At 39.3% G+C, this 27423-nt stretch overlaps 1 protein-coding gene across 3 annotated transcripts in view; it reads right to left on the bottom strand.

The window, feature by feature from the left end:
* LOC148120170 (uncharacterized) overlaps positions 1-25964 on the bottom strand; it is a 49798-nt gene extending 23834 nt beyond the window's left edge. The window contains exons 1-10 of one of the 3 annotated variants that reach the window (XM_087912064.1): positions 25768-25964; positions 18173-18290; positions 17265-17438; positions 15840-15946; positions 12597-12658; positions 9022-9055; positions 7118-7179; positions 5095-5131; positions 3303-3364; positions 1138-1171 (exon numbers count right to left, since the gene is read on the bottom strand). In XM_087912064.1, the coding sequence (XP_087768190.1) occupies positions 1138-1171; positions 3303-3364; positions 5095-5131; positions 7118-7179; positions 9022-9055; positions 12597-12658; positions 15840-15946; positions 17265-17438; positions 18173-18208 (608 nt within the window). In that variant the 5' untranslated portion in view covers positions 18209-18290; positions 25768-25964. Of the gene's footprint in view, positions 1-1137; positions 1172-3302; positions 3368-5094; positions 5132-7117; positions 7180-9021; positions 9056-12596; positions 12659-15839; positions 15947-17264; positions 17439-18172; positions 18291-25767 lie in introns of all 3 variants that reach the window. The other 2 variants (XM_087912063.1, XM_087912065.1) reach the window with 2 other exon arrangements.
* Between the last annotated feature and the right edge of the window lie 1459 nt (positions 25965-27423).

Genomic DNA, 27423 nt, shown 5'->3' with positions numbered 1-27423 from the left:
CACCATGGCCTGTTTTCTGTAAAAAAAAAAAAAAAAAAATAAGGCATTTCATTTCATCTCACTCTCCCAAGGAGTTGCTTGCTTTGGGAAAACATTAAATGTACTCTATGTCTAAACACTAAGTTGCCATCAGTCTCAAAAGTCACCATATTTTGGTACCTTGAAGCTATCTATGTTTTGATAGTATGTCCACATGCATATGTTGAAACTCTTTATACTCAATGGTATTTCTGAGTCATTTTATAGGACACTGGAGAGCAACATTGTCCCCTCAGCTGAACTACAGCTAAAAGCTCCAAATTTCAGGGTTTCTGATTGGGAAACTCTGGACCAAACACTTTGTTTTTCTAACTTCCACCTACCTTGCGATTCACCACAGAGGTGGAACTCATTAAGAAGGAAATAAACCTGCTGAACAGAAGCATGTCTATAAGGCCATTCTAAGATGATCCTCTCATCAAAGTCTGGGAGAGTTTTGAACCTTGCCATTTTGCCCACACTCTTCCCAGCAACTTGCCTTAAACATACTGGTAAACAGGATTAAAGGCCTGAAAATTAATATTATATATATATATATATATATGTACATGGTATGTTATGTGCAGTGTATTTGTAAGTATGTGTGATTTCAGATGCATACATGCCAGTGTGTAGGTGTGGTGATTGGAGTACAGACTTGGGTGTCGACCCTCACCCTCGGCCACAGTTATATGACTGAATCTCATTCATGAATGCAAGGGCCATAGTTGTATGACTGAATCTCATTCATGAATTCAAGCCCCAGGTTAGCAATCCAGGCAAGCCATCCAGAAAATGTGAGGGATGCTCTGTCTCCACCTGCAATCTCACCATAAGCTCCTCAGGATTCTAGAAGCGCACAAGACCAACAGGCCTCATGTGAACCCTGGGCTTCCTTCTCCCATTCTCCCATATGCACAGCCAGCACTTTACCCGATGAATCACCTCCACAGACAGGGGTCCTAACAGCATTTCATGCTGTATCTGAGGCATAATTCAGCTTTGATTAGCAAATAATCAAGAAGCTAAAATTGTCTTACACAGAGGAAAACATGGTGCCAGCTTCTGAACTTTAAAGTCTCTACATACTCATTGTAATTAAAATCCAGACATTCTTACCCGAATGAGAGCTGGTCTTTATTTCTTCCATTATCTAGAGAGCAGAAAGGCAAAATATGTTATAAGCAACTGTAGAAAAAAGAGCATTGAATGCTGAGGCTAATACTTTGTTACTACATATACTTTGAATCTTCGTAGCCTTTAAAGTGAATACTGATTTATAGACAAAAATACAAGGATAACTCCTAATTTACATCTCATGGAAGTTTCAAATACAGAGACAATTTTCTCAAAAGTCAATGCTAATAATAAATTGGTGTACAAAACACCTATGATCATGAGCATTAGCATTATCAAACAGAGAAACTGACATCTCAACCAGAATCAATATCACAAGCTGAAGTGTTAACGTGGTAGTACAGTGTTGCTGCTGTTGATTTGTCTCTGGAATAGTGGTGTTAGGAGAATTGTAAGTGAGCATACTCATCTTGCATGGAAGTGAAAGAGCCTCTCTAAAGATTAAGTTGAACTTATTTCATTGAAGATGAAAATTCCAGACACAAGGAAGCTAAGTCTATGAGGACCGCTCTTTGCAGCATAGCAAAACTTAAAAAACAGAGGTAGACCAAGGGCAAAGAATTTCCAGGTGCCAGGGTGGCAAGGCTATAGAGAGAGAGGGCACTGTATGTACACTCCTCAAGTGTTTCTGAGGAAGCTGCAGAAGCCCCTCAGTTCTAGCTTCTGGTCCCTCACCCACAGGCAGTGCAAAGAAATACAGTACCAGCTGCTAGCAACTCCCATGGTAAGAGCTATTGGAAAGCCCCCTGCAGTAGTTATGCACCCTGAACTGTATCTCTAGGGAGAGAAGCATGGAAGAAATGTGGGGACAGGGCAGCAATTCCATGGGAGTAGTACCTAACAGGAAACATTTGTGTCTACACATACACAGCTTCAAGTGAGTAGCTTTCACTGCATCCTAACAGCCCATGCACTACAAAGGAATAAAGCAAATTTTTACTTATTTCATTCACAGTATGGAAACTGCAGTAAAACCTCCTCGGCATTGCCAATGGCTGAGGCAAAGCATTTGTCCCATCAACAAATAGACTGTCAATAAGTCTTAGCACGTGGGAGACCCCCATCAACCCTCTTCACCACAAAGGAAATCTAGTATGGAAATAATGTGAAGGATAGTCACCCACATTACAATAATACTGACTCTTTCAGACCCTCTACACACCATGTACTCCTATTCGCTTGATGCTGTGCTCTCAATAGGAAAGGTAGGTGTGAAAGACACTGTGGTGGCAGCTGCTGAAAGCCCAAACTCTGTAGTGTTCCTCCCACTCTTAGAATCTTATCCAGACTCAATGGACCAGTCAGTGCTGTCCACTGCAGAATGATGCTCTTTTCTCAGCCTTCCTCCTACTGTGGCAAATTGTTCTGGAAGTTATGTCTATCAGCATATAAACCAAGTATCACCATACCCTACACTAATAAACCAAAAGAAAAAGGTGCTGGCGGCATAGCCAACAGGGCAAGCGCTTGTCTAGAATGCTTATAATGGCAATGTTCAATACGCAGCACTGCCTACAGGACTCAAAGTCCATTTTTTTAAAAAGTTGAGTAAGCCTATTATTTTTTATGCCAAGAAATAGTCAGATTAAATAACAGATAATTAAAAATAAACATAAGACCATATGTGAATTGTCTAATATGTCTAAATAGAGAAATTATAGAAAGGAACAAACCTCATAAAAATGTAGTTAAATTTAGTTCTCAACATCCTTAATGAAAGTAATTGAACACTGTACTTCTGTTTTTACATGATCACGTTTGATTGACACTGATACGTAGGTAGTATAAATGCAATGTATTTATTACAAAAATGAAAGAAAAATTCATTTTATAACAAGCAAAATTGCTGTCACATAACTCTAGCGGACACATACTGTGGACTAGTTAGAGGTCCTTTTATTTATACAAAGATACTGTGTGCATCAGAGGCTCATGTTAAATAAACAAACATGGTTCAGTTAATATAGTTTGATACTGAAATTTCTCAGAAAACCATTTCTTAAATAATTTTAAATGTGAAGAACATCAGGAGGCAAATTTTAAAATGAAATTATGTTTATATCTTATTTACTTTGTTCCTTTTTTGGATGAATTAAGTTGCTATTGAATTAGGGAAGTAGCAGCAAAGTATTCATGATTACTCTTACCTCCACTGATCAAAATAGACTTCTTAAGAATTGATTTCAGCTCTCCAGCAGGTGGTCGTATGCTGCTGTGACATATTTTAAAAAGTAATATTTTAATATTCATATAAAAACATTTACCAAATGCTGTATTTGTTGTTTGATTTCCTAACATACATTAGAGATTTACAGTCAAGCATTAATTTGTCCTTCAATCAGTTGATTAGGTTTGGTGACACTTTCTTTTAAACTTGTTCCCATGTGAAAGGAAAGAATTTAGTCCACAAAAATTAGTCCAGCGAAAGCATAGGAACACACGAGAGAGAGAGAGAGAGAGAGAGAGAGAGAGAGAGAGAGAGAGAGAGAGAGACAGAGAGAGAGACAGAGAGAGAGACAGAGAGAGAGAGAGAGAGAGAGAGAATAACAAAGACACTAGTTTCTCTCCAGCACATTTTTTTAATACTGTAATAACTGATGGTCACTCTTGTGCTCAATGTAATTAGTACCCTGACTCCACTTGTCAAATCATCCCTTGCTATTAAAGCATCACAGAACCCCTCTATGTCATGCTACTTTGTGGGCTCTCAATGCATGTGATGTTATCTCCCATAAGGTTTGTTTGTGGACCATAAAATAGATTCCTGCTTCTGCTAGCACTCTTACAAGATACCATGGCCTAGGAGACACTCAAGCTGTCCCTTAGTAGTCCATTCATGAGGGAATTTTGAAAACATAATCGGCCTATTTCTATACCAAATGAGTATTGCTATTAACTTAATGAGATAAAAACATGAACAATAAAACTCGGTAGATAATTTCAGGTTATAAGCTTGAGACAGTTTAGAATTCCAAGTAGAAAGAAATGTGGTTTTTACAAGGTATTTCTTGGAACAGTTGTAACTACTGTAAATTATGAATCTGCACTTTGAACATTAACTGTGATGCCCTTTGGATCTTTCAACATGAAGTAAATAAGCAATTTATTAATGTGCATCCAATGTACATGGCCCCACAAATGATAACACAATTGTCCTCTATTATGGAAGTAATCAATTAAGATGAGCACAGGACTAGCTTGACATACCACCTTTAATTTTTTGCCAAATCAGTGTCTGAGATAGCAGATCACTGAAGAAAAGGGCCTGTACTCTATGTTCATGTCCTACTGCTGGGGAAGACAAAGCCCATTTTCGTAGACACAAAAGAATAGTCATGCTATGGTTTGACTCTCTACATTAAGATAATCTACTGAGATCCAGAGACTTCATTACTGTAGAAAACAGCTCACATAAATGGACAAGTGATGGATGGAGCACTGTGGTAGGAAGAAGGCATGGGATCTTCCACCACCTATGAAAGGGTGCTACGCAGGACCAAAGGGCCTCTGTGGAGATGGTGTCAAAGGAAGAAAGTAATTTGTTGACTTCTTCTAATACTGTGTGATAACACAGAGAGATCCCAAATTCTGTCAGCTCTCAGAAAGATAAGTGTGATGAAGGTCTAGTACACTAGCTGATTTCAGAAAAATTTTGAAAAGGCAAGGAGTGTCAGATGGACATAGTGAGTGTGGTTATCATGAATAAGCTCATTTTCCAAAACACAGAATTGGTACTTGGGAAGTGATGGTTGAGTATACACCTCATATCCATGATCTAAAAATAACAATATTTCAGGCTAAAATACATTGATAATACTATGGGGATTGGAAAACAAAGCAAAAATTGAGTGTATAAATCAGTATCTATCTGAGAATACAACCAATAATTGGCTTGTTATCTTTGAATTTCCTTAGTATTATTGTATTCTTAGACCTTACCTGCAAAAAGGCTTCAGATCAGTGTTATAATGGACTTCTAAAAAATCAAAATAAATTTATAACAATGCTAGAGAAATATAACATACAAAGTGATTAGATACATAGTATTCATTTTTGAGACTAATCTAGACTATTCTAGAGTAAATACTCTCTTGTGGGAAACTTATTCATGTAGAATTAATCCATTTTGTTTATTTCAAATCAAACAAAACTTAAACTTATCTAGCAAATTACCTAAAAATAAACAATCACCCTGTGATTCACAAGATAGCCAGAACTATGTAACAATAAAACTGTGTCTCACAAACAAAAAGACAAATTCAAAATGGAAAAAAAATCCATGGGCCCATACACATTTTTGTTCTTCAAGGAAACAAAAAACCTTGTTGAGCCTTTCAGTTAAAATTGTTCACTTTATCATGAAAATTCCGACCACTGGGACTATATGTATGGTTTCTGTCTTTTGTATCAGGATGAAACCTGGCAGAAAGAAAGAAGAGGAACAAAGATCTTTACATAACAGCTCAAGGCAAGGCAGGCAACAGGCTTCCTCTCCTCATTCCCTTTGCGGGAAGAATATCCTTAGTTCCATCTGTGTTTCCAGACTTATATGTAGCTTAAAGGATGCTCATGATAGCAGGCATCATCTTCCCCTGAAATGAATTACTGGAAAGATCCCTCCCTTGGTAGTAATAACACTAAGAGACCAGCAGAGAAGCAGCTGTGAGACTGGAGCAGCAAATTCCATGGGCTACCTTCTGACATAGATTCATTGTACATGTTTACATATGTAAACAATAAACACACTCAATCCTTCCCTGGACACTTGCAGTTTGCTGTTAGAAATGAAACATTGGAGGCAGGCAGTGGTGGCTCACACCTTTAATCCCAGTGCTTGGAAACAGAGGCAGGACGCTCTATGGGAGTTCAAGGCAAGCTTGGTGTAGAGAATACATTAAAGGGCAGGCTCCAAATCTACACACAGAAAAACCCTGTCTCAAAAAAACTAAAATAAACATAAACAAACCAAACAAGACATGAAATGTTCATTCATTCTTGTCTTGTTTAAAGTCAAGGAAACTTAGTGTGCCTTTTTAGAATTCCCCGTGTCTCCGGACGGCCATTGGAGCCACCAACTAGTGGACTGGGATTGTGGCTCAGTAGGAAAGCCTATGCTTATCATGCAGGAGGCCTCAGTCAGTTCTCACCACCACAAATGCCATGAACAACTAACTTCACTTTGCCTTTTGTTTCAATTTTTATTCTTGAATCATGATTTGCAGCATGGAAATGATATACATTGTTACCCTGTTCTATTTAACAAAAACAGAAGGCAGAGATAAGGGTAGGTTGCTTGCCTAAAATGCTCCCAAAGCCTTATGTTCAACCTTCAGCACTTCAGAAAAGAAAGAGAGAGAGAGAGAGAGAGAGAGAGAGAGAGAGAGAGAGAGAGAGAGGAGGGAGGGAGGGAGGGAGGGAGAAGTCTTCCTAAAATCAATACATTCACTGTGAAAACACACTTCCACCCTAAAATGGGAGATTTCTAAAGAAAACAATTATACATTATGCCAAAACTTTCCAAACTGAGAACTTTCACAGACATTTAAGAACTCAGATGATTTAATTACATCATAAGGTTAGGAAATTAGTTAATGAAAATAATTGATTATTGAGGTTTTTTGAGACATAATCACATTTTAGTGGCAGTGAGATGTGTAGTGATATACAGTACAACACACAGGCATTTGTCATAAAACTCAAGGAGAATCTGTATTTCTGACAACCCTATTTGCTGCAATGTGACTATAGAGGACATGTGCTGTGTAGAGATGTTTTCTCATTTATTCAAAGGCAGTACAGATGTCAGCATCAAAATTAAATAAGCAATGTTTTGACAAAAATACTTCACACATGAAAGTGCTTGATTTATACTTGTTTTCCTTAATTCCTTTTTGGGGATATAAAATCTTTACTCTTCCTTATTTTCTTCAGAGAAGATAGGAGCAGATGGAGTCATTCTTACCTTTTTTGAAGGTGACACGTTTTTTCATTCTCTGCTCTGGCTCTCTTGTCATTGTTCCTTCACTGTGATATATGTTGAAAGTGATAATCATTTAACTATCCATATAAAAACACTTAGCATGTTTTCTAAATTTTTTATTTTTGAGTCCCTAATACATCTTACATTAGATATTTACAAAAACATTTTTTGAAACAGGATCACATTATGTATTACAGCTAACTTTTAACACACTATGTGTTTCATGTATGTCTTGAAATCAAAGAGATCTAAGCCTCCTGCCTCCCACATTCTGGGATGAAAGGCATGGGCAAAGAGCACTCCCAAATAATTCTAAATTCATTCTCCAACAGTTGATGATGATTAATGATTGCTCTCCTTCCACCTTTCCTCATGGAGAAGAACATACAAAATTTAGCACTTGATAAAAACAACACACACACACACACACACACACACACACACACACACACACACACACATTTCCAAGCACAGAAGACAGGGGAATGGCAGTTTTCCCACACACTTTGTTCTGATGGTTGCAGGAACTGATTGTTTTGTGCTCTAAGTACTTAGTGCTCCTATTTCATTTCTTTCCCTAAACCTAAAGCACCTTGGCCTATTTTCTGTCAAGAAACTTTTTAGGCATTTCATTTAGTCACACACTCTCTCCTCCCAAGAAGCTGCTTTGGGAGAACATGAAACAAACTCTATGTCTAAACATCAAGCTGCCAACCATATCAGAATTCACCATATTTTGGTGATTTGAAGCTGCTTTATTGGTAGTCTGTGCACAAGTACATGATGATTTTTTTTCCTTTTTTTGGTTTCTTCAGACAGACTTTCTCTGTAGTTTTGAAGCCTATCCTGGAACTGGTTCTTGTAAACCAGGCTGGCCTTGAACTCACAGAACCACCTGCCTCTGCTTTCCCGAGTGCTGGGATTAAAAATATGCACTAAACCACCGGGACCTATGATGATCCTCTTTATACTCAATGGCCATTCCTTCCTGCACAAGGCTTGAGTATTTACAGGGCATTGCAGAGCAATACAGACCCTCAGCTCTACTCCATCTAAACTACAGCTAAGAGCTCCAAATTTCAGGGCTTCTGGTTGCTAAGCTCTGGACCAACCAGTTTGTTTTTCTAGCTTCACCTACCTTGGGATTCACCAGAGTCAGGGAACTCACTGAGGGAGCTATTAACATGCTGGACAGAAGCATGTCTACAAGGTCATTCTAAGGTGATCTTTAGCAAAGCCTTGGAGAGTCTTGAACCTTGCCATATTACTCACACTCTTCCCACAGAAAACTCAACCAGACAAATTAGTGAAAAGGATTAATGACTTGAAAATGGATCCTTTTACATACATGTGCAAAATACGTTATGTGCTGTGTATTTCTATGTATGTGTGATTGAAGGTACATACATGCCAGTGTGTAGGTGTGGTGATTGGAATATAGACTCAGGAGTTGAACCTAACCTTAAGCATTAGTTTTCTGACTGGGTCTTTCATTCGTGAATGCAAACCTCAGGCAAGCAATCCAGAAATGTCAGGGCATGCTCTGTCTTCACCTGCAATCTCATGAAAGCTCACCAGGATTCTAGAAGCACACAAGACCATCAGGCCTCATGTGGACCCTGGGCATCCATCTCCCATTCTCCCATATGCACAGCCAGCACTTTACAGCTGAATCACCTCCACAGACAGGGGTCTTAACAGCATTTCATGCTGTATCAGAGGAATCATCAGGTATTTAAAACTATAAGCTCCACAGATAAATATTCAGCTTTGATTAGCAACTAATCAAGAAGCTGAAATTGTCTTACACAGAAAAACATGGTGGTAGCTTCTGAACTTTATATTCTTTACATACTCAGTGTATGGTGAAATCCAGACATTCATACCTGAGTGAGATCTGGTTTTTAAGTCTTCGACTAGCTATAAAGTAGAAAAACAAAATATGTTATTATCAATTGTAAAATATAAGAGCATTAAATGCCAAGCCCAATATTTTTTAATACATATGCTTTGTTCCCAAATGTGGATAAAATTTAAAGTGACTATTGACTTACAGACAACAAATATATGGATAACTCTTAATTGAGACTTCTTTGTATGTTTCAAATACAGACAAATTTATGAAAAGTTACTACTTATAATAAATTGGTGTACAAAACACCTAAGATCTTGAACACAATAAGGCATCTTAACCAGAATCAATTTCACAAGCTGAAGTGTTAAAATGGTAGCACAGTGTTGCTGCTGTTGCTTTTGTCTCTGGACTAATGGTGTTAGGAGAATTGTAAGTGAGCGTACTCATCTTGTATGGAAGTTAAAGGAGTTTCTCTAAGGTTTGAGTTATTCCATTGAAGATGAAAGTTCCAGACACAAGGAAACTAAGTCTACGGTGACTGCCCTTTGCAGCATAGCAAAATGAAAATCAACAAGCAGCAAGCAAACCAAGGACAAAGGCCCCTGAAAAGAATTTCAAACTGATAGGTTGGCAAAGCTCCAGAGAGGGAGCAAGGTATGTACTCTCCTCAAGTGCTTCTGAGGAAGCTGCAGTAGCCCCTCAGTTCTAGCTTCTGGTCCCTCGCTCATGGGCAGTGCAAAGAAGTTCAGCACCAGTACCTATCACCTACCGTGGTAAGAGCTATTGGAAAGCCTCCTGCAGTAATTAAGCACCCTAAACTCTATCTCTGGGGTGAGAAGCATGGAAGAAATGTGGGAACCAAGCAGCAACTGCATGGTAGTAGTCCCTTCCAGGAAACATTGGAGTTCCCACAGACAAGGCATCAAGCTCCCACTGCATGCTAAAAGCCCGCCCTCTGAAAAGGAATAAAGCAAATTCTTGTTTATTTTATGCACAGTATATAAGCTGTAATATAACTTCCTTGGCATTGCCTATGGCTGAAGCAGAGTGTTGGTCCCACCAACAAAAGGGTTGCAATGAGGCTTAGCATGCGGGAGACCTCCATCAACCCTCTTCACCACAAAGAAAATCCAAGGTGGTGCCTGTTCACCTGCAAGCTCCGTGGAACCCTGAAACACAGCTTGTTCCAATACTGAGGGGACCTAAGAGCCTGTGAGCTCTGTGGAACTCTGAAACACAGCTTGATCCAATACTGAGGAGATCTAAGAGACAGCCACAGCAAGGATTGTACCAACATGCCAAGACACTGCTGGCCCCATTTGAAGGAAGAGATGGGGATAAAAGAGATGGGTAGGTGCCTATGCAAGAATTCCTCCAACATCCTAAAAAACATGGTAACACCAGAATCCAGTGGACACAGAAAAGGTAGACTTGATCATCCTAACCCAGAAGTAGAATAAAATGACTTTGAATGTAACTTTATGAAAATGATGTATACCTTTAAAGAGGAAGTGAAAAACTCCCTTAAAGAAATTGAAGAGAAGACAAAGTTGGAAAAAATTAATAAATCCCACAAAGAAACCCAAAACTACCCATGAAAAAAAGCAAACAAGTGAAAGAAACAGTTTAAGACTTGAAGACTGAAATAGAGGTAATAAAGAAAACACAAACCAAGGGAATTCTGGATATGGAAAATCTGGATAAATGAACAGGAACTACAGAGACAAGTATAATCAACAGAATACAAGAGATAGAAGAAAGAATCTCAGGCACTGGACTTACTATAAAGAAAATAGACTCTGGTCAAAGAAAACATTAAATCCAACAAATTCTTAACACAAAACATTCAGGAAATCTGGGCCACCATGAAAAGGCCAAAACTAAGAATAATAGGGGTAGAAGAAGAAGAACAACTTCAGCTCAAAGGCACAAAAAACATATTCAACAAAATTATAGAAGGAAACTTTTCCAACCTAAAGAAGGATATCTCTATGAAGTTCAAGAAGATTGCAGAACACCAAATAGACTGGATCAAAGAAATAACATCCCCTAGCCCTATAATAATCAAAACAAAAACATAAGAATAATGAAAGAATATTGAAACATGCAAAGGAAAATGGTCAAGTAACATATAAAGGTAAACCTATCAGAATTACGCCTGGAAACCAAAAATTCTCAATGGAAACCATGAAAGCCAGAAGGTCCTGGATAGATGTGCTGCAGACACTAAGAGACCATGGATACAAGCCCAGACTACTACACTCCGCAAAGCTTTCACTCACCAACTATGGTGACTCAGGAAGGTCAGTAGGGCCACCAACTAGTGGATTGGGATTGCGGCTCAGTAGGAAAGCCTATGCTTATTATGCAGGAGGCCTCAGTCAGTTCTCACCACCACAAATGCCATGAACAACTAACTTCATAACAAAGTGACACAAAGCTGTCTCCATTACAATCATATTGACTCTCTTCATCGTACTCTTGCGGGAAGAGGGTTTTGAATTCACTACCTAGTGTGGTTGCCACTGGCAAGTTAGGTATAAAAGACACTGTGATGACAGTTGCTGAAAGTAAATACTACGTGGTGTTCCCTCGACTGCCACAAAGGTTCTCCAGACTCAATGGAGAGGCAGCTAATTCTTTGAAATACAGAATGATGTTATTTCCTTCACTCTGCTTTTTGTTCCAATTTTTATTTCTGAATCATGCTTTAAAGCATGGAAATGATACACACACCTACCGCGTTCTATTTAAGAAAAACTAAAGAGAAAAGTACTGAAGGCAGAGATAACGGGTAGGGTGCTTGTGTAGAATGCTCCCAAAGCCTTGTGTTCAATGTCTAGCACTTCAGAAAACAAAAACTAAAAAGGAAAGAAGAGAAAGAAGGAAGGAAGGAAGGAAGGAAGGAAGGAAGGAAGGAAGGAAGGAAGGAAGGAAGGAAGGAAGGAAGGAAGAAAGAGATAATGGAAGGAAGCGAAAAGGAAAACATGTTAGAATTGATAAATCTTCATAAAAACAATACATTCACTACAGAACAAAGCTTTCACCCTAAAATGGGAGATTTCTAAAGAAAACAGTTACACAGTAGGAGGACAAAACTGTCCCAATTGAGAAATTGCACAGACATTAAGGAGGTCAGAAGATTTTAATTATATTGTAAGGTAGACAAATTATTTAATGAAAGTTATTGATTACTGAGGTTTGTTTGTGACATAATTACATTCTAGTGACACTTACCTGTGTATTGGTATGCAGTACAACATACAAGGCTTTTGTCATAAAAGTAAAGAAGAATATGTATTTCTAATTATCCTATTTGCTGCAATGTGACTATGTAGGACAGGTGCCGCATGAAGTTGATTTCTCCTTTATTCAAAGGCAGTACAGATATCAGCATTAATGTAAAATAAGCAGTGTTTTGACAATATATTTTCACAATTGAAAATTCTTTGAAATAGTTTCTTAATTAATTCTGACTTTTCAGAATATTTGAAAACCAGAGAACTGCATTTATACTTGATTTCCTTAACTCCTTTAGGGAATCTAAAATCTTTACTCTTCCTTATTTTCTTTAGGGAAGGTAGGAGCAGTTGGAGTCATTCTTACCTTTGCTGATGTTAGCACACTGTTTCTTGGTTTGTTCAGATTCTGCTGCAGCTGTTTCTCCACTGTGACATATGTTTAAAAGTGATCATCATTTAACTATTCATATAAAAACACTTAGCATGTTTTCTAAATTTTTAATTTTTGAGTCCCTAATATAGCTTACATTAGATACTTACAAATAATTTTTTGAAACAGGATCTCATTAAGCGTCCAGCTGACTTTACACTCACTATATGCATCATGCTAGTCTTGAAATCAAAGAGATCTCTGTGCCTACTGCCTTCCAAGTTCTGGGATTAAAAGCATAGGCAACAAGGCCCGGCCTAATAACTCTAAATTCATTCTTCAATAGTTGGTGATGATTAATAACTGCTGTCCTTCCACCTTTCCTCATGGAGAAGAAACGGTGAAAATTTAGCTCTTGATTAAAACACACACACACTCACACACTCACACACACACAAACACACACATGAATGATAGCAGTGCTTTTTCCATACGATTTGCTTTGAATGATCCAGTAACCTTGTATTATATGCTCGTGGAGTCAGTGCTCCTGTTCCATTCATCTGCCTGCATGTCCCTATGGCCCCACAGTCCTAACTCTGTCAGAACTCTTTGGAGGCATTCTGTTGAGTACTATGCTCTCAATGGTCAGTATATGAAAAAGTATTTTTTTTTTTGCTTCTAAGCATCCTTCTGCTTAGAAGCTGTAACAGTTGTGGTACCTTCAAATTGTTTTAACAGTTCACTCATGTGTGAATGCTGAAACCACCGCCTGGCTGTTTCTTTATTTAGTGACTTTTTGTGTAATCCTGAGTCTTTGGAACTCACGACCAGCTTCAAAACTCAAGGAAAGCAACATTCTTTTGTCAGCTATATTCTTCCCAGGTCACAGCTAAGACTGCTGGACTTCGGGGCCTATTGCCAGTATACTCTGGACCAGCAGCTTTATTCTCCTAGTTTCTGCTTTCGCCATTCCTTTTACATGCTTTGGCTGACATCACGGTCTTGGAGCTTGCCATGGGACTTTTCACGTGCGATGTGAACCTTGTCCAAAATAGCACCGCTGCTGAAGTGATCTCCAGCAAACTGTAGGAAAACCTTCAACCTTGACCACTATTTTCAATGTCTTTTGAGCAGATAATGATCCCCAGTCTTATTAGATCAACAATCTAAACTTAACTTTTTCATCTTCGTATTTGATATGCGTCCCTGTTCACATGTGTGTATGCATTTGTGTCTGTTGATCCTAGTGCATGTTTTTTAGGTCAATGGACATTTTTGACTGTCAGTTCTTACCTCCTAACTCAGCTTTGAGGCAGAGTTTCTTGTTGTTAACAGCTGTAAAAGCAAGACTATCTAACGTATAACTTTCCAGACAGCCTGCTGTCTCCATCTCCCATAGCCCTCGAGGTTCCCTGAGATTAAAGATGCACACAAGCACATGAGGCCCTTTCTGTGTTCTGAGGAGTTGAACTCTGAAATCTTGGGTTTGTGTGATAAGTACTTTATTCCTGAGACATGTTCCTAGTCATGAATTGCTAAAACTGTGTTATTCCATGTCAAAGACACAAGCATACTTTCTCTATTTTCTTCAAAAGTACCAGCTTTACAAATTTCTGTTTATCTTGTATTAAAGGAAGAATAAATGACCTCAAATGGTTCTTATTAGAGAGAAACACAGGCCCTCTAACTGGATTAGAGGTTTAATTGAAAATGCTCTGCACTCAGAAGCCTTAGTTCCATAATTAATAGCAATACACTTATAACCACTTCTTTAATTTAGGCTCAAAGTCTTCTTTTAAAAATTGAGTGTTCTAGAGTCAGATATATGGCTCAGTGCGTATACATAATTGTCACAGTAGTCCAGAATTTGAATACCTGGAATTCAACAAAAAGTCAGACACTGTGTAATGTGTCTATAATCCCAGCACTTTTATAGTATAAAGGAGGTGGAGGTAGTAAGATACCCAAGAGGCTTCCCAGCCTGCTCACCTGGAGTAAGTGGCCAAGGGCCAAATAAAAATAGAAAACATGCCTCAAATAAGATGGAAGGCAAAGCCATCACACAGTGTTGTACTGTATTTTGGATGGGACACAAAAACAAGTACATGAAGATGAAGGATGATAAAACATGTTTAGAATATATGGCATGCAAAAGTGTATTTTCAATAAAAAACACACAACACACAGGCTTTACTTTTTAATTCATCTGACTTTAAACTTACATGTATGAACAAAAAAGGTAATCGTTTGATTTTTAATGCTGAACTCAACTTAAATACCAAGTGTCCCATTTAGAGCTGTTATTTCTATGATAAAACACCATGACCAAAATGAACTTGGGACCAAAGAATTCATTTGGCTTATATGTCCACATCATAGTCCATCATTAAAGGAAGTCAGGGCAGGAACTCAAACAGGGAAGGAAGCTGGAGGCAGGAGCTTACAGTGGCCACAGACGGGAGCTGCTTACCGGCTTGCTCATTCTGCTTTCTTATACAACTCAGGACCATGAGCCCTGGAACAGCACTTCCCATGATGTGTTGGGTCCACATCCATCAATCACTAATTAAGAAAATGCCTTACAACCAGATAGTATGGAGGTATTTTCTCAATGAAGTCTTTGTTCTTTGTACTTATTTTGGACAAATGTCCCTATCCAGATTAGCTGTTTCAAGAGTTTGGGTGCACAGATTCACATTTGACCAACACAGAGTCAAGATATTTCAGACAGGCCACAGGAAAGAATAATAACATCTGGTAATATCATCTAATTGATGGATAACCGAATCTATTTGTTTATTCAAAATTCACTTAAAGCAGAGTGAGTGATCAAAGAAATATTTGAAAAAAATATTTAAATTGAACATATATAAGAATAAAATATATAAGGAACAGAATAAGAAGTAATAAAATTATACATTTCAGTGTTAAAAATAAAGTTGACACTTTTCAAAGTAAACACCACTAATGTGAAGTTGCCTTAATTAGAAAATTGCCAATCAAATCAGATTAGAAATGACAACTTGTTTTTAAATGGGAATCTGAGCCCTGGTACACACTGTTCCTTTGTTTATGTTGGAACAGTCTCTTTTCCAGCTCACACTCCCTGTGAGCTAGTCTTTCTCAATAGGTGCTTATGAGTTGAAGCCATATTCCCTCTACCATTTTAGTGTTCATTACTTAAGCAATGACACCCTCAAAAATGGCACTAAGATTGTAAAAAAGAAATGGTACCTATTTGGCGTAAGCTCCTCATCTGCATCCGCACCATTCTGAATGAGGAACTCCGCCATTTCAGGCTGATTTTCAAATAATGCAACCTTGTAAGGTGTTAGTCCATACTGCAAAGGAAAATTTTCATTTTATAAATTGACATGCTTATCAACTGAAAAATGTATCACAGATTTTGTAAAGAAAATGAGTCACAAAAGGAGAGATTTTCCTTCAGCCCTTGCTGCAGATTAACACACATAGGGCTTCCTTTTCCTTTGAAACATTTTTCCCTGTTCAACAATGCCCATGAACACCACTATTTCCAGAACTTCCCACAAACGCTTGCTGGTTCCAAGTTTCTTAGTTCCATGGAGATGGGCCTCCACTGCCCCAATCCTAAAACGTGGAGGTAGATTTGGTGTGCATCTGTTGAATGAGTGAACTCAAGTGGCATCTCTGGGGCAGTTTCTCAATCTGTATTTCAAAACTATTTTCCTGAAACTAAAAATTTTCTCCGAAACCAAACATCATTTCCTGTTGTAGTGGTCCAAAAAATGCTAGAGGAAGACCTCAGACTCAAATGGTATGTAAACTCAAAGAGTGCTTATTCTTCAGAAATAGCCAGCATGCAACAGTCCATCACCCATATAAAATGTTAATGAGGACCAGGGACACAGACATGCAGGCCCTTTGAAAGAGGACATGGGGAATTCTAAGTATCTTTTTAATAATTGGGCAGTCAGGGAACAGTTACATGGGGGGCATATTGATTGGATAAAACTAGTAACAGTTTCATCCACTGTGGAAATTTTGTGTCACATATGGTCAGTAGCAGCCAGATCCTGAAACCCAGGTCTCCCAGCCTTATAAGGCCAGGTTTGGAACTGTTTAGCCAATTGGCTAAACTTGACTGGGGAACTTCCTGGATTCAGGTTTAGGTCATTAATTGCAATGGAGTTGCTCCTTGTCTAAGACAGAGTCACATTTTGGCCCCTTCATTATGTACATATAAAATCTGAAAAAGTTAAGTGAAAAAGTCTTCTCAGTATGTTTTCTTCAATGATCAAATTTCCACATTTACCTGTGTGCCTGTGACCTTCCCACTCTAGCCTCGCCTCATCTCTGAGGAACAAGCCATATCAGTAGCTTCTTAATTGCAACAGATTTGTATTTTCTACAGACATTTATCTTAAAATTATTTTTTTCTATTGTTTGTGTGGGGGCCCAAGTCCTTTACTTGTTCAGTTTTAAAGTAAAGCCCAAGTCTGAAACAAAAGGTGCTGTGCTGAGTTCCTTTAAGTTACCTACAAAACTATGAAAAACAGATTAGGAAAAAATGCTTGACTCTGAACAGATTCAGTGAGACTGCTTGAGCTTCAGAATGTGGAAAGTGATCTGAGTGTCACTGCTGGAAGTACATTAGGAATGAAGTTGAATGATTCTTACCCCCGTTTTTGCTGTAATATCTGCATTATACTCTAACAGCTTGCGGACAACTGTGGTTTTTCCCCTGCAAATGGCATGGTGTAGGGCAGTATGTCCGCTGTCATCGACAATGTGGGGATCAGCACCGTGCCTGAGTAGGATACAGATGCACTCGATGTTGTCCCTCTCGGTGGCCTGTAGGTATTGTATAAAGAAAGAGATACTGAAATCAAGAACATGAATAAGCATTCCAACAATTCCATTGAATAGTTACCCTTGGATCAGACAAATTATTTAGGTTGTGCATATTATCCCTCTCTTTTTGAGAGAGGGTCCTCAAGTACCCAGACTTTCCTAAATTCATAACCTCCCCACCAAAGTTTTCCAAGTGGTAGAGTTTCAGAGGTGTGCCACCACACCTAGATATTAAAGCATTTCACTAGCACTGTTTGGCCATTGCTGTAGTGGGGGAGGTTGCTTGTTCATTTCCTTGTTTTGATACCATGGAACAGGTTGAAGACACCTTGAAAGAAGGAACCTCACTTGAAGAACAGACTTGACCAGACTGGACTCTGGAAAGCCTGTATAGTATTTCCTTGATTGAGGTTGATATGAGCGGGCACAGCTTCCTAGGGGTGGTGGCATGACTGGGAAGGTTGTCCTGAGTAGTATAAGAAATCTGAGCAAGTCTTGGACAAAGCCATGGAAAAGCATCATTCCCCCATGACCTCTGCTTCATTTCCTGCCTCAGGTCCTGATTGAACTCCTGACCTGGTTTCCCTTCATGAATGACTGTGATGTGGAATTGTAAGCCAAATAAACCTTTCCTGTCCTGAGATGGTTTGGGCCAGTGTTTCATCACAGCAACAAAAACCAAACAAGGATAATTTTTAATCCATTTTATACGAAAAGTGTTTCCCGATAGCTACCTTGATTAATGGTGTGCGGCCTTCATCGTCCTTCATATTAATATTGGTACAGTCGTTGGATGATAGCAACTCTACCACGTTTGGATGATTATGGGCAGAGGCATAATGTAGTGGACTCCTACAAATTGAGAGGACATTTTAAGAAATTACAGATTATTATGTAAAGGCACACTCAAGTGTAAATAGTAGACACCAATGTGCGTTTCCTTCTGATGTAAGAGAAGAAACTAAAATTTTATTATTTACTTATTTCTCTACTCAGGTGTTCATCTTCTGTGCTAGGCATATAGTGCATGGCTGTACCATTCAAGGCGAGTGCTATATCACAAGCTTCATCCTTCCTCAGAGTAACCTCTCTGGATAACAGGAGAATGCCCAGTAGATTGAACTCTAATTGGATTTGAATCCAACTCTAATCTCTGAGTGTTACAAGTTACAACGAAGACTTCCTATGAGCTCCACAAATCAATCTCTCCATCTGGAGAATGGGGATTCAACACTGCAGCTCTCTTACACAGTGCTGCTGTGATGCTTCAACTCACATCTTCAAGAGCATGTACAAATGCTTCCAGCACCTGACAGCTCAGTGTTTGCTGGATACAATTATGACTGGTCTTCCTCATGGTAACAAACACAGTATTTCAATGAAGAGAAATAAAAGAATTATACCTACTGCAGATGCAAAATTCTTTACTCAAATAACTTTACAATATTTTAAAACTATATTCCTAAGCAGGCCTTGAACTTGGTAATCCTCCCAGTAGGTAGGAATGCAGGCAGTTCCACTGCACCCACCTTACTCTTTATTTCACACTTTAGCATCGCTGATGTCTGACACTTAGAATTCATGATATTTTATGACTATGATTGGCAATGTTTTTTACTTTGCTACCATACAAAATAAAAGGTCACCATGCAGTCCACTGTGCCTTACATCCAATGAAATTATGACACAATCCACAGGCCCATGACACTTCTAAAGGTCACATGTATCTATGAAAATTTCAGCTCTTAAGACTATGAAATGTAAACATATTTAGAATAGCAATAACAACAAACAAAAATCTAAATTTTCAGTCATCAATACTTTAATGTTTTTCATTTCTCAATGCCCAGAATTAATGTTTCTATATTTGCTGCCAACAGGGACACAGCATAGTCTTCAGACAACAAACAGAATGTCCATGTTAATATAGACACCAGGTGGTAGCAAATGGCTTTGCCTAAGACCTCCCTGAATTAGCACCAAAACTGAGCAAATCTACCCAGAAGGAGATAACCTATGGTATCATAGCTCCCTTGCTTTGATTTTCAAAAAGCTTTAAGACAAAAAATACTAGGGATTCAAATGAGCATCGTTCATTGTTTTCAATATTTAAATTTATAGAACGTCAGGAAAGCTGACTGGACAAATGTAATATTTTAAGAATGAGAGGGTCTTGAGAGCTAGTAGATTTGTATGCTGTACAGTAGATATCTAAGTTACATGCAGGGAATAAGTGGATTGCCAGAATGGATAAATACAGCTGGAAAATTCAGTGTTTTTAAAGAATACAGTTATTAAGCAAAAATACTTTGAAACAATAATTTACTGTTCTATTATTTGTATGAAGCTCTAATTTGGAAGACTGAATAACGATAGACTAAATAACTTCTTATGGAGAATCTACGGTTGAGGGTCATTGTTTCCTGACTATAATCTACTGAGAAATAAGAAACAAGGACAAGGAAAGAGGGCTGCAGTGACTGTTACAACTCAGTTTGGAAATCACTCGCCCTGCAAGCCTGAGACCTCGACTTCAGAAACCCAAACACCTTGAGAAACTGGTTCTGGAGATGTGGATACAGGAGGATATCCAAAGCGTGCTTGCCAGCAAGTCTAGGTCAATCAGTATACTCCAAGACAACCAGTCCAACACAGTGGGAATTTGGGTGAGAGAATCTGTCTAAAAAGCTGAGGTGGAGGAACCACAGGGTGGTTCATCAGGTGAGGCCACCTACTGGCAGAACCAATGGCCTACATTCAATGACCAGAATCCACAAGGTGGCAGAACACAGCTGTCAATAGTTCTCTTCTGACCTTCACACACTTGGTGGGCATGTGTGAGCCACAAGTGAACACACACATGTGATTTTTTTTAATAGGATGAAAAGAAATTTTCAAAGAGAATGTCAACCACTAGCCTTCACGTATGTACCAAAACACATACAACATGTATATAAGGGGCCGGGGAATAGAGTTATAGTTCAAGTTGAAATTTTCCTTCTGAGATTCCTCAGCAAGCATGAAACAGACATAAGATTTCTTGGTGATTCTTTGTGGGTTTTTTGGCCTTGAGTTGGCTTTATATGTGAAAATTTATCTTATGATACAATTTTCTGTGTTGCATATAACAGCATTAAAAACATATACATAACGGCTGGAGAGATGGCTTGGCATTTACAAGTGCTAGTTTTTCCTGCAGAGGACCTGGGTTTGATTCCTAGCACCCACAAAGCAGATCACAACTGTCCACGGTTCCAGTTCCTGGAGATCCAACACCCTCTTACTATGCTTGTGTGGTACACTGAAAATACATGCAGGCAAAACACTCAAACCTAAAAATTTTAAGTGTACACATAAAAAGATGTAGGTGGTTTTCTTAGCTAAATTCCTTTAAAGCCCCCAATAAAGTGCTCTAAAAGAGACAATGTAAAGGGATTTGTAAATTAACTGAAGTTCTTTGTTTTGCTTCTCTTGAAGAAAGCCTAGGAGCTGCCCTTCCAAGGTGTGCAGGTTTCAGGTGCCTAGGAGCCTAAAGCAGGTACAAAACCCAGAGGTCTCCATGAAAGAAGAGCCTTAAGCATGACATCTGCCCTCCCTCAGGCTGCAGATCTGGAAGGTATGTTTCTCCCTGGTAGACCCTGACTGTCCCCAACAGTTTCTGCCCCTCCTGCCCCTCGGCCCTCCCCAGGCCCCATTACCTGCCCCTCCGGTCGCATTCATTGACATGATGTTCACTGTCATTGATGTATCTCTCCACTAGATCCAGATCACCCACACTGGCCGCCCTTTGGAATCGCCCAACTGGATCATAACCAATTAAAAATAAGGGAAATCTCTGCCTTCTCTGACCCAAGCACCCATGACCCAGGCAGGCAGGTGGCGCCACAGGCGGGTGTACCAGTGAGGCCGCTGACGGGCTCTAACTGTAAGAGCATCATATTCAAAATCCTCCCACATGTTGAGCCTCAAGGCTCCACAGGCCCTCCCGGCCCTCCCGGCCCTCCTGGCCCTCCCGGCCCTCCAGGCCCTCCCTGCCCTCCCTGCCTTCCTGGCCCTCCTGACCCAACTGGCCCTCCCTCCCTTCCTGGCGCTCCCAGCCCTCCTGGCCCTACTGTCCCTCCCTGCCTTCCCCTTTAGCCACCCACACCCTCCCAAACCCAAATGTTCAAAATAATGGTTAAATCTGTTAAATCTCCCCACTGAACCAAATAAGCGTCCTGCTTGGGCAGATCCTTGGTTCAGTGTGAACTTGGTTCATTCTTAGCAACACAATTCCATGGGCATAGTGATGCGCTGTGAGCTCACAATGGTACTCAGCAGCTGAGCACCATGTGTGTGTTCTGTGCATGCCCCTGTCAGACTCCAGTGACAAAAGCATACAGTGCTCAGTACATGTAGACAAATATTGTTATGTTTTCTCTTTTAAGGATGTTTTGGTTCTGATATGGGAATCTCAATTCTGAATACCCACAGTGGTAAGGAACCTAGTAAGGGACCAGAACGGAGGAGAGTATCTCTCAAGGAAAGGAAAAAGTCTATAGTGTTATGTAGCTATAGAGAAAAACTAGAATTGGATGGTTTAATGAAAGGGAGATGGGACAGAAAGGTAAAGGAGGGGAAATGGAGAGGGACAACAAATACTGAAGGTCCTTTGAAAAACTATATGGACAGCGACTACCCTTAGAAGCTTCCTGTACATATGTGAAAGGAACCCACAAGGAGACAAAAAACAACAGGGGAGAGAAGACTTCAACTAGATATCATGTGCCACCAAATTAAACCTCCAGTGCCAGGAACAGGTTACAGCCTCTTGAGTCATTAACCAAAGGGACCCATGGAAACCACCAAATAGCACAGGCTATTGCCAAGGCTCTTGGTTGCTCACACAACCTGCTGTTAAGGTCTTATTTCTGGAGGTAACACTTCTGTCACTGAATATGGAGAAGTTGAGCTGATGTCTAACTACATTATTTACCTACTAACCACAGTTCACTGTACTGGAAGGTACTCTGCACGCTCCAGGAGGAGAAAAATAGTCCTCAATACCTCTCAGCACAAACCCTTCAACCTACAATCACACCCAAATGTAAGGAAGCTCACAGATACCTGTAACCTGTAAATTTATATCTAGAGAATCCAAAACCCTCTTGTCTCTTTGCAGGCACCAGACATGCACAGAGTGAACATACACATATGCAGACAAAAACATACATAGACATGAAATGTGATCTATAGCTATTGAGAAGTAATACATTTATGTAGTAAGTTCACTCTTTTCAAGTATATAACCCAGTATGTTTTTTTACTATGTTCTTAAAATTATGCAACCATAATTCTATTTACTTGCAAAATAATTTTGTCATTAGAGAAAAAACCCTTTATTCATTAGTAGTTACTCTTCATTTCTCCAGACCCCCACCACCTATTAGTTACCAATCTAACTTTCCTGTTCCAAGTGTCTCATTCTGGGTATATAAGAGAAATCAAATAATCTGATAAAGAAGTGTCCTATTCTTCAGTCCTTTGGCTACTTTCAACTGAGCTTAATGTTTGTGATATTTATTCATGTTATACGATGTATCAATTCTCTACTTCTTTCCATGACTAGAAAATAGACCACTGTATTAACACACCACCCTTTGTTTACCTACACATCAAGCAGTAGGTAATAGGGGTTTCTCTCTTTTTCCTTGTATAAATGCTCAGGTGCTAGTGGCTTCATCATTTTAATCTACATTCCAACAGTAATGTAGCAGGTTCCTGTTCTCTGGTATCTTTACACTCCCAACATGTGCCCCAGCACCTGTGCATGCTAGACAAATGCTTTACCTGTGACTTATAGCCAAAGCATGCAACATCTACTTTTCAATTGCTAGACCCTATTTTGCTGTCCAGCTTCAACCTCATATGTGATACACACACACACACACACACACACACACACACACACACACACACTCCTCTATCAAGTGCTGGGATTGCAGAGCGGTGCCACCAGGATTGACTTATCTTTTGTATTCTCACCATCTTAATGATATCAAGTATCTTCTCATTGAAATTTGATTTGCAACACTTGATGGCTGATGGTGTTGAACATCTTCCAGTGTGCCAGTGGGACATTTGGAAATCTTTCCGGGTCACATGGCATGTGGGTGAGGTTCAAACTGCGGCTGGTAAGGGACAGACAAATATGCCATGCCATGTAGATGGAGATTGAGTGCAAAAATTTTATTAAAAGAGGAGGTGTAGTGGGGAGGAAGGGATGGGAGGAAGGGACAGAGAAAGACAGAGAGGGAGGAGGGAGGAGGAAAAGAGGCTGAGATCTGCTTGCCTCAGTAGGGGAAAAAGAGTGAAGGGGAAAAGGAGGGAGGAAGGGAGGGAAGGAGGGAGGGAGGAAGGGAGGGAAGGAGAGAGGGAGGGAAAGCACTAGAGAGACTGAGAGTAAGCAGAGGGTCTCTTAAGGGGACAAGATACCATTTGCTATGCAGCCATGCAGATGGTGTCAGGTGCTGTGACAGGGTGTGCCTGAATACTAACACAATTTCTCTTCAGATCCATTTATTGCCCTCTGTGTCACTGGGCTGTCATTCTAGTGTTGAGTTATAAGAAATCTATAAATTCTGAAGAAAATTCCCTATAGACCTATATATGATTACACACAACACATGAGAATAAATCAAAGAGCAGGGGATATATAATGATTTCTTCTGGACCCAAAGAAATAAGAAAGGCATGGACTTGATCATCAGGTCCTTGTGCATTATACAATTACTGACTGTACTGAAAAAATATTTAGTTACTTTAAAATGTTGTTGCTTTTTTCATTGTTAGAGAGGGAACCTGGAGCCTTACATGTATGAGACAAGCTCACAGAACACCCAAGCAGCATGCATAGCCCTGTGTTTTCCTTACTAGCTAGCACTGTACAAACATTTGCTTATTTAGGGAGGGAGAGGAATATAAGAAACACTTCTATTTTTATTTTTTAATGGAAAAAAACATAGGAAAATGGCCATTGAAATGGCTCAGCACCTAAGACCATTTTCCATACAAGCCTGATAACCTGAATTCCATTCCTGGAATTTGTGATACGAGAATTAAACCAACTCTCGGATGGTGTCCTCTGACCTCTACATATCTACCTTGTCTTTCACACACATGCACACACACACACACACACACATACACAGAGAGAGAGGGGGGGGGGAGGGCAAGGAGGATCATTGCTTATTGGCTATGAGAAGTTAATGGAGAGTAGGTGAGGGATCAGCATAAAAGTTTTACAGAGGAGAAAAATGCAGGTAAACCATTACTCAACTGTTTTTTCTCTCTAAAATATTTAGTGATATGAGTAATATTTAAGGGGGTAGCACTTGGGCAGAAGGACTGGTTGTCACTTTTAAAATCCACCAAGAAACTACTGATGCCATAAGGAGCTTTAAATGAATGATTTTTAATTAGTGCATTTTAATAGAAAACTCTTAAATATGCAAACACTTCAGTAAATTTTTGTCATCGTTCAGAAAATGCTTTTCTTTAAAATTTCTATGTTTTTCATTCTTCCTGACATAGATTGTATATGTCAGCATACTGATCCTGAAGGAGGAGCTTAAAAGGAACAAGGATGTACTCAAGCAGAACCTAGACAGAAAAGCAAGAGTAATATGCTCAATCTCAAAGGCTTTAGAATTAAGTTAGCATAAGTCAGTAAGGCAGATTGAGAGCACCACTCACAGTTGAGAATAAAATGCTGTATGTACCCCTACATTACAAAACGAGAAGAATGCAATATGCTTATAGTTGCACCCAGACTTTGTTATCATCTAGCTAAATGCCAGATAGTTTCCCTTTGTTATCTAGTCAACAACCATGTACTAGGACAAGCAGTAGGCTCATGACAAGAGTCACTATTCAGCAACCATATGATATAACCCTCCAAATCAGATGGACAGAATGTCCACACTGGTCACATTCTATGCACGTGTAGTACAGGGAACTACTGGAGCACACAGAAGGCTTATGTGTTAGACTTGGGCCAGCACTATAGGCTCTAAGGTGGAGAACAGTGAAGACAAAGTATCCAGAAAGACAGAGAGAGGCAGTACCTGCAAACAGCCAGAGGTGAGAAAGCACACATCTGGTGGGAAGCTACAGAGAAAGGATAGGTGAGGATGAATAACTGGACAAATTAATTGATAAGGATGGGTCAGTGCAGGCTGAGAAAACACACTTTTCCTGAGGGAAGAGCAAAGAGGTGACATGGGTTCAAGTGCTTTTTGATTTTTGGGCAAAGGGTGACAAGCTACTACCTCAACAATGCAACTTTTACCTTTGCTGAGATTCTGGGCTTCTAGCTCCATTGTTTCACATCTGCATCCTTTGCTCTCCTTGGACAGACATTCTTCTGACAGTACTGTGCTGGTTTTATTTGACAACTTTAAAGCATATGCAGACTCCATTCATTGTGGTCTCTCCAAATGTGGTCTAATTTTCATAGTGCTGTCTTCCAGGAGAGATTTGATGTTGCATGTAGCTGTAGCTTTGTTGTGCCATCTATCTCTGGAAAATGTCATTTGAATATTACTGAAGATTACATTGAATATGTACAACTATGCATATGTATACATACATGTATATGTATGCATATACATATATATTGCTGTATTAGCCTGTTACCTGCCTAATCTCTAAAAGAAAAATGGTTTAGTTTCAGGATACTGTGGTCACACAGAAACATGTATGCTTTTAGTGGATTTTCCTTGCTCAAGTTCCAGGTCTCTGTATTGCACCTCCTGGGGAATGCATGACATTTTATACTTCTCTTTACACCTAGAGTCTGTTCACCAAAACCCAGTGAGTGCACAGGGCATCCTGCAGTTGGACAGTTGACACAGTAAAGTCTGAGCAGATTCTGCCATACATCTCGTGTCAGTGTAAGTCAAATATCACATCTGTCTTGTGAAGTGACTGATATTTCATACTGATTTAGTTGCAGAAAATACAGTAATTAAATACCTGAATTGACACTTGCATATTGAGTTTTGAAAACTCTGAGTAAAGAGAAACCCTGTGTAATACACAGGGTACTGGCTGTATTGCTAATATCACACTTGTTCTGATTGCTCTAAAGCGGCCATATTGACCTCTACCAGCTTTTGTTATTTCTATCCTATGACTCTGGCTGCAATCTGTTCTTGTTTCCAGAATCTGGAGCTGCAGGATTATTTTTGGCTAGAGTATTTTCCCCTTTCTGATGGGGATACTTCTGCAGAATTGCTAGTGAAGACAACACTTGATGCATTCTTTTAAGCCTAGAAAAAGCAAGATCACTTTAAATGTATTTTGGACATTTTTAACTCTGCAATTTTTATTTCTAAATGGGTAATTCATTATTAACTCAGATCCTATTGGTTCCTTAGTATTATTTCACATATTCTGTACTATTTTCCTTTTCTTTTTCCCTGAAAAGTTGATTGTAAAATATTTCTTCTATGTAGTGTCCTTTCTGGAAGACACTCTTTCACTGGAGTAATGCATCACCCCTGGCTTTACAATCCTTGTGCTCCTTTAATATGGAGATAACTCAGGCTTAAGGGGAAGGCTTTGAAGAAGTCATCCCACTTAAATCTGGGCACACATTTACTCTGTACATTTACACTTTTGGGTCTCTGTGTTAGTTTCCATCTCCTTCAGGAAGATGCTTCTCTAAGGAGGGCTGACTGAAGCACAGATCAATGGGTATGACAGCCATTTTATTGGCTTGCTACTTGGCAGAATAATAGTATTGGGTCTTCCATTAGGCTCATGACTTATCTGTTCATGGGATCTTGGCTATGTTAGCAGTGTCAGGCATGGGTTCCTTTTCATGAAGTCTCCTTAAATACAATCAGACTGGTTTGTTACTTCAATAACATTCGTGCCACTGTTGTACCAGAATATCTTACAGGCAAGTCATTATTTTCAGTCACAGTACTTACAGTTTGTT

This window comes from Myodes glareolus, chromosome 12 (assembly GCF_982192425.1).
Source record: "Myodes glareolus chromosome 12, mMyoGla1.1, whole genome shotgun sequence".
NCBI lineage: Eukaryota > Metazoa > Chordata > Mammalia > Rodentia > Cricetidae > Myodes > Myodes glareolus.
The sequence above is the reverse complement of the archived record's forward strand: the minus strand, read 5'-3'. Positions and strand labels throughout refer to the sequence as shown.